At 38.8% G+C, this 22,529-nt stretch overlaps 3 protein-coding genes across 5 annotated transcripts; 1 reads left to right on the forward strand and 2 right to left on the reverse strand.

The window, feature by feature from the left end:
• The first annotated feature begins 407 nt into the window (after positions 1-407).
• Positions 408-3,566, forward strand: cideb (cell death inducing DFFA like effector b). Its single transcript, XM_053501557.1, has 5 exons — positions 408-572; positions 973-1,087; positions 2,197-2,346; positions 2,546-2,742; positions 3,091-3,566. The coding sequence occupies exons 1-5, from the start codon at positions 547-549 to the stop codon at positions 3,236-3,238; spliced, it is 636 nt and encodes a 211-aa protein (XP_053357532.1). The 5' UTR covers positions 408-546; the 3' UTR covers positions 3,239-3,566.
• Positions 3,567-3,635: 69 nt separating this feature from the next.
• Positions 3,636-10,973, reverse strand: homezb (homeobox and leucine zipper encoding b). Of its 3 annotated transcripts, none has more exons than XM_053501534.1 (3): positions 10,897-10,973; positions 8,083-8,367; positions 3,636-6,314 (listed from the first exon to the last, which is right to left on the reverse strand). In XM_053501534.1, the coding sequence occupies exons 2-3, from the start codon at positions 8,356-8,358 to the stop codon at positions 4,449-4,451; spliced, it is 2,142 nt and encodes a 713-aa protein (XP_053357509.1). In that variant the 5' UTR covers positions 8,359-8,367; positions 10,897-10,973; the 3' UTR covers positions 3,636-4,448. The 3 variants fall into 3 exon arrangements, with proteins under 3 accessions (XP_053357509.1, XP_053357519.1, XP_053357500.1); XM_053501544.1 differs by lacking the exon at positions 10,897-10,973 and adding an exon at positions 10,747-10,848; XM_053501525.1 differs by lacking the exon at positions 10,897-10,973 and adding an exon at positions 10,114-10,384.
• A 3,851-nt stretch (positions 10,974-14,824) lies between these two features.
• Positions 14,825-21,986, reverse strand: LOC128529077 (E3 ubiquitin-protein ligase TRIM39-like). The gene is made up of 8 exons (XM_053502408.1): positions 21,904-21,986; positions 18,580-18,641; positions 18,433-18,495; positions 17,548-17,643; positions 17,177-17,407; positions 16,942-17,080; positions 16,804-16,830; positions 14,825-15,420 (listed from the first exon to the last, which is right to left on the reverse strand). The coding sequence occupies exons 2-8, from the start codon at positions 18,634-18,636 to the stop codon at positions 14,873-14,875; spliced, it is 1,161 nt and encodes a 386-aa protein (XP_053358383.1). The 5' UTR covers positions 18,637-18,641; positions 21,904-21,986; the 3' UTR covers positions 14,825-14,872.
• Between the last annotated feature and the right edge of the window lie 543 nt (positions 21,987-22,529).

The raw sequence follows: 22,529 nt of genomic DNA on the forward strand, positions 1-22,529 counted from the left end.
GGCATGACTCTTTAACTTAAGTTAAATTTCTCTGCTATGTTATGTTTTAAGAGCATCCATACTCTGCCATAATGATTCATTTTAGAGCTTCTATGATGCATGATCATGAATTGGTTAGTTTGCATATAAGCCTGTACACATGTAGCATTAATCAGTCTTTAACTTTAACAGTGGTGCAAGAATATATACAGTAATAAAAAAATATTATTCTAACTTTCTTTCCAATTTATTTAATTTGTCATAAAACAGTCTTGAACTATTAAACAAACAAATAAACAACAAATCCCTTTCTTAGATACTGTATTTATATCTTCTTGTTTATGTTTCAGATACATCCACTCTGAGCACGTTATCAGGGACAGGACTTTGTCCAATTACACTGCGATATGAATCATTCAGGTCAGGACGAAGTCCACAGAGACAGAGCAGGCCTCAGGGCAGGTCAGCTAGCTCTATCACACACCAGCTCGTTTAATCGAAGGACTACATTATCTGTGTATATAAATATATAAGGAACAATACGACTGGACAACTGAACTCTTTAAAATGGAAACCACATCCTCACTTATTAAGTAAGTGGCTAATGTCTGTGAGTTGCTTCAGGTAAGGTGGTGTTTACATATGTACAGTAAATATTATTTAGATTAAGTTAGACAGAATGCTATTAGTAACTACACTTTCTGTGAACCCTTCCGGCCCTTTTTACTACTTATATTACTAATTAATAGCATTGTCTTCAAAGCCATTTTACAGATTTATAGTATTGTACGTCAATTAGTTTCAGGCTACACATTTGTACAGTATACAACACACACACACACACACACACATTACTGTCACATAGTACAGTGTGTCTGAAAAGAGCTAGTCTTCCTGTACATTTTAAAGCTATTAGTCAAAATATTCTACTCATCACATAAACCATTCATCATTTTCTCCCTCATTTTGATCACATCTTTGCCTGTGTGTTAGATCGGTGTCTCGGCGTGTGTGGTCCGCACCTCAGAGACCTTTTAGAGTTTGCTCATCGAACAGGGAGATCAGGAAGGGGCTCACCGCGTCAAGCTTAGAGGAGCTGAAAGAGAAGGTAAGTCAAGAGTTTCTGATAGGTAGGGATAGGGATAAATCAGGCCTCATAGTGAAAAGGGCAGAGTAGAACCAAGGGATCCTTAACTCCAGTCTTTGAGGGCCAGTGTTCAGCACAGTTTGTAATTCATCAGACACCTAAACTCATCCACTGAACCAGGAAATTAACCAATTAGTTTAATCAGCAGTGTTTAAGCAGAAAAATAACTAAAGTATGTTGGCCACCGGACCGGATTTAAAGATCTTAGGTACAATGAAATTAAGCCTGTACACATTTAAAATACATCAGTCTTTAACTTTAACAGAGATGCAAGAATACATTAAAAAAAATATTCTAACTTTCTATCCAACCTATTTAATTTGTTATATAAAAAAAAAGATTTTTTTGAGGATCTCATTGGAACTGTGTTTGTTGTGGAAATATTTTTTTTTGTTTTAGTTTAAATGTACATGATCTTCCTTCAGACAAAGTAAAGAACCCTTAACAGCCATACAGTACCAATCAAAGGTTTGGATACACCTTCTAATTCAATTGTTTTTATTTTTGGATTTTTTTTTCTACATTTTAGAACAATAGTGGATTTTATTTTTTTCAGAACTATGAAATAACACATATAGAATTATGTAATTAAGTACCAATAACAAAAAACACATTCATGAAGAATTTTATGACATGAAGGCCAGCTGTTCAACAGTTTTTGTAAGAACAGTATTGCCAAGTGCCTTTGCAAAACCCATCAATCTTTATGATGAAACTGGCTCTCATGAAGACCATCCCAGGAAAGCAGGACCAAAACTTACCTCTGCTGCAGAGGAGACAGTCATTTAGTGTCACCAGCCTCAGAAATCACAGATTAACAAACAGCACCTCAGATTAGAGCCGTTATAAAGGCTTTACAGAGCAGAAGTAGCAGATACACTCTCAAAATCAATTGTTCAAAGGAGATTATTGCACATTTGGGATGGTTTCAGGATTATTTTACAAATTTGAAAAAGACCGTTCAATTAGAAGGTGTGTCCAAACCTTTGATTGGAACCGTCTATTTAACCTTTTTTTCCTTAATGTTGAAAATCGTTGTGTGTGTGTGTGTGTGTGTGTGTGTACACTAGGCTGCCCACACTCTGCTCATTTCTATCCTGCTGTCTCTGGTGTGTGAGGAAGATGGCACTGAAGTGGACTCGGATGAGTTTCTCATGACCCTGCCAGACAACACAGTGCTCATGGCCTTGGAGCCAGGACAGACCTGGAGACCACATCCTGTATGTGTTTGTGTGTGTCACATGCTGCTGATATGAATGTCTGGTTATCAGTAACTGATCAATCACTTATCATTCAATATAAATTTAATTTCTCTGTGTTACTTCTAAACAGATAACCATTTCAGAGTATTTGTAATTAAGTTTGTGTGGATTTAAAACCTCACCTGTACTGTATGTGATGCTGGTTATTTCTTGACAGCTAGCCAAGAGAGGCAGCAGCATCAAACCAGCTGACAACAAACCCCGCACTGGTCGTGACATCGCCAGAGTGACCTTTGACCTTTATCGTCTGAACCCTAAGGACATTTTTGGCTCTTTAAATGTGAAGGCAACATTCCAAGGTCTATACTCGGTCAGTGCAGATTTCCAGTGTCTGGGGCCAAAGAAGGTACTCAGGTGAGTCAGGAGACAACCCTGAATCTGTAGTGTGTGTGTGAGCGCATGTTTTTTCCTGAAATCTGGCAGCTGCTGTTAGTACGCAGTTAAATGATGCAAACGTTGATTTGGCAACAACACGTTGGCTAATTATAGAAAAACAGTTGCTGTGTTCTTTACACCGAGTAGTTTTATATTCAGAATTAAACAAGCTGCAAAAATACATCTAACATGGGAGTAAAAAAAGTATTTCTGCCTTCTGAAGATTTCTATGCTTTCATACACAATTCAATAAAAATACAATTGACTCCGAATATGTCGGCTTATTAAACAAACAGCTCTTGTGTTCTTTCTTGATTTTGACACCAGAGAGGCCCTGAGGATGATCTCCACCATACTCCAGGCAGCGGGTCACATGTTACTCACGTCTGCCACTGTGATTCGGCGGATCATACAAGGAGCAGACTATCTGGAAGCTCACGGTACTCGTGAGATTCAGACCGAGTACTGGAACTGACCTGCTGTGTGAGGCTTGGTGAAAAAAATGCTTTGTAAAATGCAACCTATATTAACAATTCTTACAGCATTCTTTGTTGTCCGGCAATTCAGCCATGAGTAATACAGTAGAAAGTGAAGAGGAGGCAGTCTATTAAATCAGTGTGATGTATAATATAGTAATGGAATGTGTAACGCTGATATTAAAGAAGCCTGCAATATGTAAATGAGTTATCTAACAAACTAAGTTTTTATTGGTGTTTTGGGTTAATAAAAATATTTCTCAGTCAGTCTGTAACTCTTCCACATCACAGCTTCATTGGTATATTGTGATGGCACTATAGAGCGATCACATTATGCAACTTTTGCCAAACAGTCCTTTTGTAATCTGTCCAGATAAAATATACTAAAGAAAAATAAATCCTGAAGTCCACTTTATTGAGTTAAAATGTCATTGTAACCAAGGGAAAACATTTTCTAGAAATAGGTACAAAAATCTTCAAAAGCAGTAAAGGAAATTTTCTAGTCAACTAAATAATAATTAAATGCATAGAATATCAAATGCATCATTCAAGCTTTTTGTCTGTTGGATTATGGTCCTGGTCTAATAATTTATAACTGAAATGCGCAATAATTAACATACAAGAAAAGGATGTAAAAGAATAATCTTAAAACCGTTTCAAATGATTTTCACACTGCCTGTTCTTTCAAAAAGCAACACTTTTAAAGGATTCATGGTCTGGAAGATCTGAACCATGTTAGTACACTAAAAGTCAGTTATTCTTGTTTTTTTTTTTGTTGTTTTTTTAAATAAACATCTGAAAATGTGCATTAAAAAAGACCTGAAAACTAATTTCTACTCACGCTCCTATCCTGTTGAACACTGAAATGCTACACATGAAAACAGCAGTTTCAACCAGTGCTTGTGTTCTGCTAGCCGCTCTGAACATCGTCCTTAGTGTTCTCATAAATAATTTCAGCTTAAATGAAACTGCTCAGATAGATAAAACTAATATATGTTGTGTATTAAAGGTCCTGACGAGGCACTGGATTATATCAACGCGACAATCCGTTAGTGGTGTGAAATACTGGACATGAGAACATATGAGACAGAAAAAAAAAAAAAAAAAAAACTTCATGAAATACAGCATTTGGCAGCAATGTAGAGTCCAGCCTCTACTTTCCTGCTATTCTAAATACTCTTTAACATTTAATCTAAAAATACCCCAGGGTCAAAGTTCACCCCCTGGTAGTACTGAGGAAGCCGTCTTGTATAATTCCTCCCATGACTTCGTTTCACTTCCTCCTTTCCTGTTACTTGGTTGAGGTTCCCTAAACCTGAAGCTTGAATTTGTTCCCTCTGTCCATCTCCTGCTTCTGGGACCCTTCCCTGCTCTCTTCTGTTGCTTCATGACACCTGCACGAACACGTTCCCTGTCGTCTGGGTGAATCCAGCGCAGGTTGGAGTGTTTAATGTGGTAGCGCGTGTCCCCATACCACTGAACGATCTCTGTCCGTGTCAAGCCCGTCTTCTGCTGCAAGAGTGTGTAGTCTTCGCTTGTGGGCCACTGACACTGCAGGAAACTCTGCCTCAGCATGTTCAACTGCTCCCATGTTTTCTTCCGGAGGTTGGGCTCGGGACCCAGGCTGGGGTTCCAGCCTTGGAGGAGAGATGGAGATGGAGAAGAGGACGCAGGAGATGGAGAAGGGATAATAGAGGACTCCCGGCGCTCCGGTTTAACGGGAGCTTGGTCGTCTTTTTGTGACAGCTCTTCACTTTGTTCGTCTTTCCTCGACTCCGACTCACTCGCTCCATCTTCTACAGGCCCCTGCTGATCCTCCATGTCGATATCGAGCTCAAAGTCAAGCCCCGCCCCTGAGGTCTCGCCATCTTCCTGAAAATCATCGCTGTTTAGCTGCTGTTGGCCCGACGGCTCTGGTGACTGACTTGGCTTGGCCAGTTCAGCCAGCCAGGACCGACCACTCCTGCGAAGCTGGTAGCGACTGTCAGCGAACCACTTCCGGATCTCGTGCCTTCCAAGCCCGGTGACCCGCTGCAGCCGCTGCACCTCAGCCTCAGATGGCCAGTTTTTTTGGACAAAACTACGCCGGAGTGCCATCAACTGGGCTTTGGACTTCTTCCTCTGCTGGATGATGGGAGGTCCACAAACCACAGCTGATTTTGACAGTGATCGATAAGTGCTGGAGCTCTCAGTCTTGGGCTCATGAGGAGGTAAATGATTTACATCTCTGGGCAACTGAGTGTGCTCTTTGTCCACAGATGCATTTTGAAAATTGGCGACAATATGGTTTACAGGTTGTTCCTGAACAATAGGTGGTAAACCATTGCTGTACTGAGGAATGATGCTGTTTTGCCTGCTGTTGTAGTCATTGACTTCTTCCTGGGAGAAAACTGGTTGTGGTATGTAGTGTGTATAACCCGTATAGATGTCCATCGCAGGCGCTTGTTTCCCGCCCTGATGAAAACTCTCAGGTGTCCTTTCTTCAGGTACTATATAATCCTCTTCTTCGTCTTCCTCACCCTCCTCTCCGAGCGACATTCTTTGCAGATGCCGTAGCTTGAGCCGTGTCTGCTGTATGTCGTCGTCTGCCCAGCTGATTCCATAGCGCACGCGCTGCATCATAAACCACACTTTGACACGCTCGGGTGACAGGGAGCAGCGGCGCGCCAGAGCGCTGGCCTCCTGCTCTGTGGGGTAAGGGAAGGCATTAAACGCTTCTACCAGCTCTGAAACTGCATCCAGCTCAGTAGTCTGCTCAGAGCGCACCCAAACCAGCTTTAGTCCCTCGGACACCAGAGGAAGACACACAAAGTGCGTCTGGTTGAGGCCGGATGTGCCTGAAGAAGCTGTGTCCTCGCTTTGGCTTCCTTTTATGAACTCCAGAGAGGATGAGGCTTTCCTCTGAGGCAAAATGGAGGCAGGAGAAGTGCTTTGGCTGTCTTTAGCAGCAGGTGTTTTTTTCACAGTCTCTTTTTGCTCTGCTGCTGGTACCTGGTTCTCTGCATTGCTTATACTTATGCTGGTCTCTTCTGAGTCCATGGGTGAGGAAGACATGGACCCCTCAGAAAATTCAGACTGTAGGAAGAAAAGGAAAATAACATTATTATTTTCCTCCCGTCCAAATGCTGAATAAGAACACACCACAGGAACTGTCTCAATGCCCAGACTAGCTATTAAAATTATGTTAAGTTAAATTTTACTTATTTATAGGACATTTGTTCCCCACAGGTCTGAAATATACTTGCGGTGGTAAACCAGCAGAGAGGGAGAGCATTACCTGACAACACAGAAGTGCATTAAACTATACCTTTGACCTTTAAGACAATATTTTGCTTTATTTGCTTTTTCTTTTAATTTTAGACCTAGTTTCAGAGATCCGACCTACAAACCCTCCCTTCCATTTACCTATATGTGAAGAGTAAATTGGAGTAAAAAAAGTAAAACTAAAAGCTTTTTGGTGAACAAAGATGACACTGTTTGCTAAAGCCCTTTAAAACCAGAGCATTTTAGCCATTTATTGCAATAAATGTCTTAATAAAAATATATATAGTTCAGGATTAAGCAATTTAAAGTGACATTTTTTTAGCATAACCTATGAAATATGATAAACTGAATTTGAACTAACTATATGGTGGTCGAATATACTTGGACAGCCCACCTATGTGTGGGGAAACACTGCTGTTTACTACAGACATTGCAACAAAGCAGTGCTATAGAAATCCAGGCAGATCCTTAATGAACAAACTACAGGTGACAATGGCACAGAATAATAACATGAAACAGTAAAACAAAAACAAAACAAAAAGAAATTCATACGATACAGCCTAAAATGGAAACCTATCCTGTTTTAAGAAATGTCAGAAAGTAAGATGATTAATCATTATGGTTATAGTCACTGAGACAAATGCCTTAAGGGGAACCGGTGTCAAATAGAGGAAAGAAAATAAGGACTGTGTGTACTGATAATTAATCAGGATGTTCCATATAAAACTAAATGTACTAATAAACACATATAAAAAAGCTCTATTATTTAACACAGTAAATCATTGATACAAGCAGGTTTTCTTTTAGAAGATATTTATTTAACACTTACGAGAGTAGTCACAAATATCATAACTTAGTAACAGCTTCACAACAGCAACATCTTCAAGACAAGCTGAGAAAACTTTGAGCTTTCCGGTTTCTCTGTAATACTACAAGCTGTGCTTCATCACCCTTTTCTTATTAACTTTAAGACAAAAGATCCCTGGTGGACCAGCGACGAGCATCGGTGCTCTCACTGACACAGGGAACCAACCTCAGCTACTTCGGGCGTTTACAGAAGATTTTAAGCCACAGAAAAACAGCTGAATGGTGCAAAACATTTTAAAGAAGGCCGTACGTCTGAATAACAATCCCGGCCGAGGTGGCTCAGGGCTCAGTGCAGTCATTCCCGTGAACATTCAGGACAACACATGACCTCATACTGCCCACCAAAACCACTTGCACATTACAGGAACTTGGCTGCCATTGCGTGAAATTAGAGTAGCTGGCAATTATATAGAGAAATAAGGAGTTTTTACTCTCAGCACTGTGTTCTGTTATTCTGCAGAATCAAAAGTCTCACTTTGACTTAAACACCCCTCGTTCTTACGTAGTGATTCAATTTCCTACTGGTGATATCTTACATTATTATGATGTATGTTCAAGTCAGACTGGGACTTTTGACGGCAGTACATAACATAGGCCTTGATTACATTTTTATAACAGCATACCTCAATAAGAATTTACCAAAACCAAAGAAACAAACGTACTTTTAATGCAAAAAACACTGAGATGGGTGTGTATGTATGCAGTAGCTTACATTTCCTGCAGGTGGGCTCTTCTGTCCCTCTGAGGTTTGGTCTTGCGCTTCTTTACTCTCCTCATCTTTAGCTGAGGTCGGGCCGGGCAGAGCAGTAACTGGATGAACAGAGCGCAGATGCTGACTGAGAAAAAAGACATCCGGTGTTTTGTGGCCGCAGATCCGACATTCATAAGCATCACTCGCCTCGCTGTCCCCCGAATCCGCACTGGCTCGAGCCTTCAACTTCCGTTTTTCCTCGTGCTGCTGCTGCTGCGGGGGTTCACACTGCTGCATGGCGACGTGCTGAAGGAGACGAAACAACATCAAGAACCCAAGTTACAAAAAAGTCACTCGGACATACAGTACATCATAACAATAAGGCAATAAACAGGAACAAGTCAAAATTAGCATAAGCATTAGATAAATATTAATCTAGAGATTAGTTTTCTGACATTAAAAGTTAGTTACTAAGCAAAATAAAGCATCTAGTTGAGATGTTCTCATAATTTTGTTGACATTTTCCTGAATTTGTATTTATACGAACTAGTAACAGTTACCACTACCATTACCAATAGGTAATGCAGTGGAACCTCGCAATACAAATTTTATTTGTTCCGGAGGAGAGTTCTTCGAAGTTTGTATTACGAAACGCATTTTCCCAGAAGAAATAACGTAAATGTAGAAAATCCATCCAGCCACCCAAAAATATTACCAATATTACCAATTTCCAACACAAAAACAATAAAAACTTTCACAAAAAATGTTAAGTACCTAAAATATGAAAGAATTAAATAAAAAAAATATATGAAACAAACAGGCATTAAACTTCTCTTCTCCCTAATATACGATTAGTCTTGGCATATGGATGACGCAGGAGCAAAGGGGTTACTGTTTGGGAAGGGAGCCAACCCCTTCCAGTCAGGGATTCTCTCCGTCCTGGGGCGCGTTGCAAGACCACTAGGACCTGGATATAGGAACTACAGGGAAGATGACTCCTCTGGCAATAGTCCCTCTAAGTCTGAAGGATGGGCAGGGGCATGATCCATCAAAATAACTGCCCTAAGTGACAATTTTTTTTTATTATATATTTCTTGATGGTCGGGCCTCCATCCTTGGTAATCCATCCAACAAACAAAAGTCTCGTTACCCAAGCCCTAGAATTAGACATTCACATTACGTTCAGCTTGCTCTTTTTTTGTCCCACATGAAAACCCTTGGTGTATCAGAATGGTAAACAAGCAATTGTTGGATTTTTTAAATCCTCACTGGCATTTGCACATTAAAAGTTAGGCTGCAACAAAGTTAGCCTGTCTTTCATGGGCTTATGTCCGGGACGTTTCATCTCAGTTAAAGTGCATTGCGTTTTGGCATTCTGTCTCTTTTTTTTAAAGCCTATTTCATCACAACTAAAAACTTGTTCGGGCACATATCCCTCGCTTTCGATGAACTCTTGGATTCTTGGGTGACTTCTTGGCTGCTTCTCTGTCAGGGGGTGATGCTTCTTTGTTCCTTACAACACCATGGATAGCAGACCTTCTTTTCAACTTTTCAAACCATCCTCTACTCGCCTCAAAAGATTCGATATCTTCTTTACTCAGCCCAGGGATTCTCTTCAACAAGTCTGCATGCAACATTCTTGCCTACTCACAAATCGCTGCCCATGAGACACTGTCACCAGCAATCATTTTCTCGTTTATCCAAACGAGCAATAATTTTTTAACGTCCTCTAATATTTTATATCTTTGGCTTGAAAGCAGTGTTAAATCTTTCGCTACGTCAGCACTCAAAATCTTGTTATTCTCCTTGAAGATTGTGCTTATGGTGGATGTTGGCAGTCCCTACTCTCTAGCAGGATCGCCCTTGCGCTGCGTGCACCAGCTGCAATGATGATTTCTCTACATCTTTCTGATTTCGTTGCTAAGTTTCTCTGGACTCATGCTACGGGTTCAGTAAATTTTGCACGAAATACAAAAAAAAATAATATATATATATATATATATATATATATATATAAATGATACAAACAAGAATTATGTGTAAGCTGCTTACAAAGAACTGAACTTAAGCCAAGCATTCCATATCAAGAGTCCTCACAGGAAGCCATGCCACCACACTTCGGCTAAAAATGCTTTTTTTCCACGCTGACTCAAACATGTTTTGAAGGGCTTTACACGCAACTTAGCCGGTTCATCCATTCGTATGCCGAAAATGCTTCATAAACCGAGGAAAAAGTCTTGCAAAATTTCAGTTGTTAAGGAGGAAAAAGTCGTAAGGGAGGGCGTTCAAATGCTAGCGCGATGCTAGCTAATGTTTATTTCTCACACCATGAACATAAAACAAACCGCGTTCATACAGTAAAATAATAATTATTATAATAGTAATAAGTTAAGTGACAGTTTCATGGATTATGTTTGTAAACAATTAGAAAAGGTAAACTATCTCAAGATTCGGTTATTTGCTAAGAGCTAAATCAGTTTAAATCTCCTGTTGTTTAAGCTCCTGACCATAACACAGCAGCGCCATGACAGTTATAGAGCGGCGTGAACTCATGGCGATGCTGCCACACACACACACACACACACAGGACAGCACAGCTCCGTTTCACATTCCTCCCCTGGCTAAAAGCTAACATTATCGATCTGCTAGTCCGAACAAAGGCTTTTAGCTCTGTGGCTAGCTAACCCGCTGGAGCAACACGGCGAGGCATCTGAATGGAGCCGCGTGAAACCACGAGAGCCGACGGTTTCAGCCAGAAAATCTCAGTGTCCCGGGATAACAAAGCTGTCCCGCGTTAACGAGGCGGGAATCAGCTGCCAGCGTAGGTACACTTGCCTCAGATCGGAGTTGTCAATCTGTCACAGTTTGGTTTGTCGCATCTTCGATGTGTGAAAACAGCAACGCTGAACCCGTTACACGGTTCAAAATAAAAGCCCCAGGACATTGTCAGGTTTAATAATTTCATTCATTCGTCTTATATACTGATCCAATGTAAACACAGACACAGATTTGAGTAAACTGTAACGGAGCCTTTATGAGCTAAAATCCAATTTATAACTGGCACTGCACATCATCCTAATTCTTCTATCTTAACATTTACATCTACTCTTTTTTTCATTTACAGCTGTGTGTTCTGCAATGTCTCATCCTGGGAGTGTGATCAAAAGCCCTTAACTGAAGATGAATAAACAACTGTGATTACAGTTCATTATTAACCTCAAATCTTCTTGGGACATTTCTATTGAGACATCGGACATGTGAATTTAAAGTCTAAAAACATAATTTGAATAATGTTCCCGCCTGCGTTCCTGGCCTCGGCTCTAAAATATAATCGAAACGTAGTTTTAATTTTCGTTTATTTTACATTAATGCACGCACAAACTTAAATTATTGATCCAACTGTCCAGATGTTAGGATTTATACCTGACATTTTTTTATGGATCCACAGGCAAAAATTACAGTAAATGCTCGAATTTCTAATAGACTACTGATTTCCGACAATCTCAGTGGAAAAAAGAGGGATTAGTGTTATGTGTGGATGTTTGATTTTCCCTGGTTAGATTTAACACCATCCTGGGTGTGAAATAAAAAGAGAATTATCAAATTTCACATAAGTGAAACATGTATGGATACAGACTATTGGGCTGCCCTGTATTTTAATGTATCCCATTTCACTCATCTACTCATGGAAGAACTGTATGCTATTAGAAAAGGATTTCCAATTTTAACCACATTAATGTTGTAAGTGTTCAAAAATACCCTCATTGTTTTTGTTCCAGAGCAGATACTGAGCCCTTAACCCCTGTACTGCTTAGCTAGTCTTCGATTTTATTTATCGATTTTAATTTCTAAGTTGCATGGGAATGTTAACTATATTGTCAGGAGAAAAGAGCTTGTTTTGAGAAATTCAGTGAGATTTTAGTGTTTCTGAGAATTACTTAGAATCTGTACAGAAAAACCGTACAAGAAACAGTACAGTACATTTTAACATGAAAACATGAAACCCTAATGCAGTTTCAGATCAAAACTCATCATTTAGCAGTGATAAAGATAAGCATTCGAATAAACTTTTCCTAACTTACTTCACTTCATATTCGTATATCAGTGTCTTGTGATTGTGTCAGTGATTCCCAGCCACTGCCCAACCCCAAGCCTGGATAAAATGAGAGGGTTGCGTCTGTGCCAAGCTTGTATGTGCGCATTGGATGATCCACTGTGGCAACCCCTTGCAGGGACCAGCCAATAGTGTCTTTTAGGATTTTGCACATTTAGCTTTGCCCACAAATACCATCTTGACAAACGTTAGATGCAATGATTCATTACATGCTTTAAAATACCACACAGAGAACAAGGATAAGCATAAAAAAAATCCTTTATTTTAATAATCGGAATCAGAAAAAGTTTTATTGCCAAGTACGCACTTGAGACCGAAACTGAATGGCCTCATGTAGTTCTCCTTTATTGGAACATTATTATGTTGTGTGTATATGGCTTGATGGTGGTGTTTTTTATTTTCTAATCATTAATAATTCCAGAGGCATCAGTACAATTCCATGATGTGCTAATTCACGTTTTCATCCTGAGATTATCAAGCTTTAGTAAATTACTGTTACTTTACTAGTTACTGCTAGTACTACTCTCTTTTTTTGCATGCTAACTATTTAAAACTTCAAGACCAAAATTAGTCTGTTAATAAAGGATGGATAAAAGATGCAATCATAAAATAAAAAAATTAAGCACCCTGTGAGTGACAAACGTACATAAGAGTGCACAGTAAAATGCGGTATACATAGGCAACATCATTACAGCAATAATTTTAAGAAAATTTTAACAGCATATAATATTATGCAAAATCTACTTAATCCTCATATCCTGCTAATTATTTTAAGTTTTCTCTAAAACACATTTAGTAATATTACTTTGGTGCTTTTAGTAGATATATTGCATGATTATAACTGCATTCATTGTCTATGTCACTTATTATATCACACACTACAGGCGATTTAGAAACACTGATCAGCCTAGTCTTTGGACTGTGGAAGGAAACCTGCCAAACACAGGGAGAACATGCACACATCACAGAAAAACTCCTAAAGTGCGATTTAAACCCTCAATATTGGAGGTGCAAGGCGAAAGTGCTAACAATTAAACCACCGTGCCACCTGTATGTCGTGTTCATCTCTGTTTAGTGACACATTTTCTTTGGCTCAGGTTTTGTGGAATGCGGGCAAGGCATATTTTCACAAGTTTTTACAAAAAAACACAAACTCAGGTTTGGCTCAGGTGGTAGAGGACATGGATTGGCCAGTTCAGGGCATGGCTCAGATGATAGAGTGTGGCTCAGGCGGTGCAAGGCATGGCTCAAGTGGCGCGGGGTGTGGATTGAGTGGCGCAGGGCTTTTGGAAGGCACCTTGCGGTTTTCCAGGTACTATTGAATCAAAACAGTGTCCTTAGAGCTAGCAAGACATTCCTGGTTCTCAGAGCACCCAGGATTTTAAGAGTGAACAGCACTTTCAACAGGGTTACCAGAGCTAACAGGCAAACAGGGCCTTCAGGACTAACAGAGCTACCAGTGCTAACAGGACTAACAAAGCAATTAGGACAAAGCTCTGAAAAATAGCACTGGGTGAATGTCTAACTGTTAACCTCCATATGGACATGAGAGAGCTGTGTCCAGTGCTGCTCCTCCCTCCAGCAGTTCCTGAAAGTGCAGCACAACATACTGTTTATCTATTCATATGTCGAGCTTCTCTGCTCTCTGCTGGATGCCACACAGCTGCTACTTTTCCTTTTGCCCTTGTCAGTGCTTGTTCTGGGTTTCTCCGCACACTGGACAACTCCATGCCAGAACCCATTGGTCCATTATTTATGTTCGTTGCAGGAAGCCAAATCACCCTGAGCAAAGTTACATTAGGAAATTAAAAGGATGCGTTGCATCACAAGCTGGGAGCTTGTCAAGCTCAGCTATTTTGCTGGCTCACCACTTCCAGTCTACTTCTGTGTGCTATGCGGGATTTTGCTCCTCTCTCTCCCGCGATTGCGTGGCAGTTGTCCACAAAGTCCGACTAACCTGCTGGTGTTGTCACAGCCCCCCCAACCCCATATTTAGGAGAGACCCATCTGATACACCTAGTTGAAGGTCTCGCATTCTGTTAATATTATGGAATGCAGGTAAGGCACATTTGCGAACATATTATTTATTTAAAAAAAACACACACACACAAACAAACTGACAAAACTGGAGCAACAACTTGAATGATAAGACGATAAGATTAGATCAAGACAGGACGGGACAGTGACAACAGCAGATGTAAGACAGAGACTAGACCCAGGACTACACTGACTACAAAGAACTAGATTTAGGTGAACTCAGAAACAGGACTATGGTGCAGTGCATACTGGGAAATGAGGTCCAGTTAAAACTCGTCAACATAAAAGTCTAGACACAAAACACAAATTCCATGGCAAACCCCCTACAGGGGTTATCCCTGAAATTCAACTGATGCCAACAACAGAAAAAGAAAAAAAAAAAGTCTGCATCTACAATAAATGTACTGGCATGATGCAAGTATTAAATCAGATAACAAACACCTGAATAAACTTATCTTAAAATAAAAAACCCAACCTGACAAACAGCAACACAATCAAAGAGAAATTCAGGTCATCAAACTGAATTTGGCTAAACCCTTCAAAAATGATTAGATATCACACCTTTGGATCTTACAAATGAAAAATTGGACATAAGAATCTATGAAAATAAGATTATGATTGTTTTCTTTGTGTTAATTTTATTTAAGAAAAAAAAAAGTATTATTCAGTCTTAATTACAGGAGAGATGATCAGTGGTGCTGAGTTTTTACCACCTTCATTTAAACCAAGACTAAGGTATGGATAGAGTTTCTCAGTGAAAGACTGACCAGTGAAAGAGTAGATAAGAGATTTGGACTCCACATCATAAAAGGAGACCAGACCCTCCTCATAATCCACAAACACCCCCACCTTCTCCACCTTCTCTCTCAGTGTGAGGGGGACAGAGGAATCAGCACAAGCCTTATACTGATTCTTATTCCTTAGTACCACAGTCCAAAATCCATCCTCAGGGCTCAGTGTAATCTCTCCCTTCCTGTTAATGGACTCTCTCGCCACTCCTAATGTCCACTCAGTTTTCTTTCTGACCTGCACCTCATAATAAAATCTCCCTGAGGAGAAACTCTGCTTTCCCAGAACACAGGGACACGAATTAAACCTCTTTGATGTATCAGGGAGATCCTGTCGTGTGTCTCCATCTGTCACTTGTTTTCCATCAGCAGACAGGATGAGATCAGGAAGAGCTGTATCAGGATCCAAAGTCACATCCACTGAGAGAAACACACAGTGTGTGATGTGAGTATGCAGGTAAAGATCATGCAATAGTTTAAAATGATCATATAATGATGCAGCAGACATATTCAAAATGTCTCCCCATCAGGCCCTAATATTTTAACATTTATGCAAACATGCAATGCATAGTAGTGCCAAGAATTTTATTTGCTGTTTTTCAAAATAAAACCTCAAGTGAATGATTTCTGTTTGTGTATCAGTATGTTTTTTCAAACATTTTCAACACCACATTTTTACAATTCCACCATAATGCTGATAACCGAAATAATTTTGGTCATATACAGTGGCAGGAAAAAGTATGTGAACCTTTTGAAATTTCATGGTTTTCTGCATTAAGTTGTCATTAAATGTGATCTGATCTTTATCTAAGTCAAGGGTATAATGTGCCTACAATAACAACACAAAAAATCAATTCTGATCTTTCATGTCTTTATTGAACACACTCATTCAACATTCTAAATAGTAGTGAAAAACATAAGTGAACTCTTGGAATTCATAACTGGTTGACTGACCCTTGGTAGCAATTACCACAACCAGGAGCTTCCTGTAGCTATGGATCAGACCTGTACATTGTTCAAGAGGAATTTTAGCCCACTCTTCCTGTCAGAACTGCTTTAGCTCTGTCAATTTCTTTAGACGTCTCATGGAATGAATCTCTATTCCATATCCATTCTATAGCATCTCTATTGGGTTGAGGTCTGGGCTCTGACTTGACCACTCCAAAAGTTTTTTTGTGCAGTGCCCTTTTTTGTGCCAAATGTAGAACTGCATGTTCTTTCTAAATGGTTAAGTTCTTATTTTCATCCGTGCACAAAACATTTAACCAATACCGATGTAAAGTGTCTATGTGTATATGCTATGTGTGTAGCAATGTTAGGCTGTTTGTATGTTTGGTGCTCCTTTGCCCCCATCTACAAGCTCCCCTTGGTTTGAGGACAGGGAAGGTTGTGCCCACAGTAACATTCCATTACATACTGTATGACTGTTCAATTCCATTCCATTCCAAAAATACATACAACAGTTTTTGACTCTCTAAACAAACTAGAGGACGAGTGCCACCCCTGAATTTCAGGTCAGCTTAGGGTAGTGTAGTTGGGTAGTTTGATTTGATTAATAGCAAGTGCTATCTAGTTGATTTTTTTTGTTTGTTTGTTTGTTTGTTTATTCCTTTGGCACTGTCCAAGGTTTTCATTGTGTCTTTATTTTGGTGTCCATCCTGTTCATATTGTGTGTACATGTCAATCTCACTATTTGTAAATAAACACTAACCTACACACTACACTACACGACAGCCTTAGATTGAAAAATCTAAGTCTGATTTAAGTCTAATGCTGATCAGTAAAACAGAAACATCACTGTACCTGCATACTGCTGAATCTTTTTCAGTTCTGTTAAAATAAATACAACAGAACATAACATTTATTAGTTTTTTTAGATTGTAAAAACTAAAAAATGTTGCTAACAATAACAAATATATCACTATGTTTAAAATTTCTTACCAAATTTCTTTAACTTGTCATTGAGAATCTGCAGAAACTCAGACTGAGCTGCCCTCTCAGTGTCCTCACTCAGGTCAGTGTTAATACTGATCTCAGTCCAGTTCTTGGTGTGTGGAGGGCTGCACATGGAGGAGGAAATCTACAGTAGAGCAGGAGAGAGGAGAAATCCCTCAGCATGGTGAGTGTTGTTCTGTGATGTTCTGCATTGCCAGTGAGCAGAGAGAGGAACACTGACCTGTAGGAGGTGGAGATGATCCTCAGTGTGTGAGAGCTGCTCCAGCTCAGTGTCTCTCCTCTTTAGCACAGTGATTTCCTGCTTCAGCTCTTTGATGAGTCCTTTAGCCAGACACTCTACTGCTTTCTGCTTCTTCTCCATCAACTGGATCAGCTCAGTCTGAATTCTCTGAAGTGAGCCAATCGGTTTCAATAATTCATCATTGTCTGCCTTCTCTTTCTCTGTGTTTCTCTAAAGGAGGAACATATTTTAATTTTCATCAGATAAGACAGAATAGTGAACATGTTTAATGACAGTTTATTAATTTCTACAAAATAAAAAGAAAACTACTAAAGGTAGAAGATATAAAACTCATGCCATGTTGCACACACTTTGCTGAGCTCTACTGAGTGTTTGATCTCTTGGATCTTCTTCAGTCTGTCCTGAATCATCTGCTGCACATCTGTCTGTGTTTTCCTCAGCTGATTCTAAGAAGTTAGCAGAAGACAAAATAATATACATACTAACATATCCTATTCTTGTACATACTCACCAACTCAATATTTATGCTTGAATTATATTCATTACAAAGATTAATTAAAATTATTTATTTTACATACTGTACTCAGAAGTGAAGCCCAATAAAAAGCATATAACTGAGCACTAGATTAATGCCTTATCAGCCGTTTGGCGTTTGAACCAACCCTTGCATAAATTTGTTCGCATTACCTATAAGAAAGTTTAAACTTCATGCTAGCCAGAGTTTCGTTTCTCACCTTTCTCTCTCTGTTCTCCTCCTCTATAGTAACAGTGTTGTGATTCTAGCTTGGGCGGAAATTTCATTTAACAGTAGGGGGGGACAGTAAATATAAAATTTCTCATGAGCAATTTTTGAAGGAGACCCAAATAATACAGTCAAATTGTACTTACGTAAGATATGTCCCCACAGTGAAAAACTTGGCTTCTATTATTATTATTATTGTAGCGTGGAGACTGCGCCATTATGGTTATTTTTAAAGTTTTTCTCAGGTTCAATGACAAAGCAGATTTTCCTTAAAAACTATTTATTGCATTGTTTGTTATGTTGTTTACGGTCAAGCCAACAACATACAATAAAAATTAAACATGACTGTTATTGTGAAAAAGATCTATAAAATAATTAATGTTTTGTAACAAAATCAATTATTAAATAATCAGTTTTCTTTACAGTAACTGCTCTATGTAAAAAAATAAAATAAAATCTGTCATTATCCCTTCAATAAAAGCACCACACTTACCTGATACTGTACATCTGATTGACCCTGGTCTACCTGTCCCTCAATAATTTCTGTCTCCTTTGCCTGTGATTGATATTGTGACATTAGTATTTTCATAAGAACCCATTCTTAAAGCCAAATTGCCTTAATATGTGAACTTGTACTTACTTGGCGTTTAGGTGCACTGACAAATGATCTTATGTCCATTTTTCTTTTCTCTGTCATTTTATCTATGACCATGCAAGGCAAGGCAAGTTTATTTATACTCTAGCACATTTCATACACAATGGTAATTCAAATTGCTTTACATAAAGAAAGTAAAAATATCATAAAAATAATCACAACAATAAAAACAAGGAGTTAAAAAAGGAGGATTGGGAACTCAACTGCTTCTAAAGGCATTTTTTTGCGTTTTTTTTTTCTTTCTACTTACACAATTATCTTAGGTATACATACATATGTTTTTCACAATAGAGAGTGCGACTTTTTAAATATTTTTTTTTTTATGGTGGACAACCCTCGGATTGGGGGGACACACATGTGTGTTGAATATTTAAATTTGCATGGCAAACTACTGTAGCACAACTTGCTGAAAAATTTCATGCTGGATCTGGCAGAAAGATATCAGAACACACAGTGCATCTAAGATTGCTAAATGCAGACCGATTAGATTGCCCATTCTACAGACTCCTATCTACTGCCGAAAGCACATACAATGTGCATGTAAGCATTCAAACTGGACCATGTATGAATGGAAAAAAAGCAGCTTGGTCTGATGCATCATGGTGTTCATTCCATGTGGATGGTTGGGTGCAAGCATATGTTGCTTTTCATGGCAACAGATGGTGCCAAGATACACTTTGAAAAAAGGCATACAGTATCAGCAGATGCAGTGTGTTTTGGCCATGGTTCTTTTGGGAATTCTCGGGTCCTGGCGATTATAGGAATGTTACATTTACAATTACCACCTACCTAAACACTACGACAAATCAATTATGACCCTTCATGCACCAGTATTCCCAAACAGAAGTGGCATCTTGCAGGAATGGTTTGAGGTACTGTACATGACAAAGAGGTAAAGGTGTTAACACCTTACATCACAATCGGTCAAGTAACTGTGGGTTGTGCCAGACAAACAGCTTCAATAAATGCGGCCTCACCTCTCAACATACAGTATTAAAAGAAGCTGCTACTAACATCTTGGTGCAGGATACCACAGCACAACATTAGGTAGGTGGGCTTAATATTATGACTGCTTGGTGCAGTTCCCTTTAATTAATAATATGTCCAAAGACCAAGATAACGAGACGCTCTGGAATCCTACTCCACCCCCCCCCCCCCTTCAAGGACACCTGGCGCAGACTATTCAGGGATGTTACAGGCTTACAAACTGACACGCACGCACTCACGCACTCACAGAACAGCTACAGATAGACACTCTACCTTCCCCATATCCAACGCCTTCGTGTGCTTATTCCCTTAAGTGTGGGCAGGCGGAATCGGGACCAGCGCTCTCTAGCTGCAGGGACTGGAGCTGTTTGCCTACATTGGACATTTCCTATCCCCTGTACCCTCATCGTTGCAATGTTTATGTCTTGTGATTACATGTTTTTCTGTGCTTGTTGCTGAGGTATTTTTTGTACCCCTGATCGCACACTGCCCTTATGGTCATATTCGAAAAGGGCAGTGTGCGATCAGGGGTACAAAAAATACCTCAGCAACAAGCACAGAAAAACATGTAATCACAAGACATAAACATTGCAACGATGAGGGTACAGGGGATAGGAAATGTCCAATGTAGGCAGTCTGGGAGGGGATTTTTTACCCTCGTTATCCTAATGTATCTTATTCCTTATTTTCTATGATGGCGCCCTAGGTGGCTGCCGTCGCGACTCTGTGGTCGCACATAATCATTTCACTGCATATTGTACTCTGTATGATTGTGCATGTGACAAATAAACTTGAAACTTGAACTTGATGTCTGTCTCAATGACACTGAACACTACGCACACACACATGCACACACACACACACACACACACACACACACACACTGTTTTTCTTAAAGAATATATATTTTGTATCCCTACAACAGAGTGAAGTTAATATAGGGATTGTGATTGTTGCAGTGATCTGGTCTGTCCTTTTCCTTCTGCCTTTTCTTGCTTGTTTTGCTGAACTTTCTGCTATTTTCTTTTCACTCACCTGTTACATTAAACAACATTAGGAAATTGTTCTTTACACTCATTTAAGAGTATGTATTGGCTGTTAAACATGTTATTGTAAAGATGAACAAGAAACTCATTGTACATAAGCAAGGATATTGAAAACTTGTTTGTAAGCCAGTGCTGTTTGCTGTCTGATATTCTTCATGCAACGCAGCTTACAAGGTACATCACTCGACACAAAATACAAAATAAGTGTTTCATTTCTGGTGAATAATAACAACTTTTTAATTTAATTAAACATAAATATTTTACCATTTTGGTGTTTTAATTTTAGAGACTCTGTCCTGCAAATGCTCAAAAACTTAGAAAAGTTCAAAGGAACTTAGCTTACCTGCTTTTATTTTTCTCTTTACTTTTTGCAGAAGCAGATTTTTACCCTACTTCTGAAGTTATTCAATGTGCTTTAGTTAAATTCTTCAGTTAAAAGAGAGATTTCAGCTTGATATAAGGTAAGCTTTTTAAGTGCTCCAGTTTCTCTTTCACTTTCAGTGTGACCTTACTTTCTTGTTTCTGAACAGGGACCAGCCCTGATTTTATCACAATACTGTACCTTGTAGTGTGTGTAGTATTGATCAAAAGCGTAAATGGATAATACATTGAATATGACCATAATAGACAGCCATGACACACATATTACATTATTAATAACACAATATGTTAAACTAATAACTGTTATCATCTTCTTTGTACAACAGCTGATTCAATAGTCTACTATTTAATAATTCATTTAGACTACTAGATTCACAAGTTAATGTACGAGCTGTTAATGTGAGAGCTGCAGTTAATGTACGAGCAATGTCCAAGTCAAGAGTTTGCCAAGGGCACCAACAGACCATCGGGTTGCTTTTCATGTGATAATTCCTCTTTAATATCTCATTCAACTCTGTCTCTGTGTCTCACCTCCTTGTTAACACAACCAATCAGATGGCTTAAGCTCATACACTAAGAGGAAAAATGCTGTGGAGATTGTGAGTTATCTCATGACGGTATAATAGCAGCAGACAACATGACATAATTTTGCAAAAGCATTACATAATACATTTACAAAATAAAGCTAAATGTAATACGTTAAAGTTACAAAAAAGCTGAATTACAGTCCGTAATCAAAGTATTAGAGATTAATAAAATGCAGATAATCTGTTCCACCCCATATAACACATTTCCAACATTATAATTAATTTGTGCGAATAAAAACGATCAACGCATTTAGAAAAGATAATAAGTAAATAAATAAAATATGAAATAAATAGACATATAACCTCACCTAACCCTAATTTATGGTTCTTCTTGACACCAGCTGCTTTAAAAACAAACTGAAAGTGACTCCCTCTTGGTCTTGCTGCTGTGTTTGCTTCTTGCACAAAATGCAAAAACCTCACGAAAATATGTAAAATCACTTCGTTTGGCCTTCCCCTGATGCAAAAAATTTTTGAGTAACTCCTGGACGTGCACACAATTTACGCACATGCGCAACATAGGCACAAGCTGGTGTTCTGTTTGGCTTAGTTGCTTGTATGATAAAAATGTGCAAATTTCTTGCAAAATTTCAGTTCTTAAGGTTAACTTCCACTGAGGTACCACTGTATAGTCTAATTTTATTAGTAAAATGTAATATAGCATATATTATATTACATATTGTATTAGTTTTAATTAAATGTTATAATAATTTAATCCAATTAATAGGAATCTCTCTTGAAGCATTTCACTGCATATCGTACTGTGTATGACTGTGTATGTGACAAATAAAATTTGAATTTAAATAATGTGGGAGTAAAATATCTTTCATATTTCCACTTTACAAAATGTACATTTTATATAAGAGAGTTATGACAACAATGCTGCTGAATTGAATAGTTTTCACAATAGCAAACTGGAGCTTTAACAAATGCT

Source organism: Clarias gariepinus, chromosome 1, assembly GCF_024256425.1.
Source record: "Clarias gariepinus isolate MV-2021 ecotype Netherlands chromosome 1, CGAR_prim_01v2, whole genome shotgun sequence".
Taxonomy (NCBI): Eukaryota; Metazoa; Chordata; class Actinopteri; order Siluriformes; family Clariidae; genus Clarias; species Clarias gariepinus.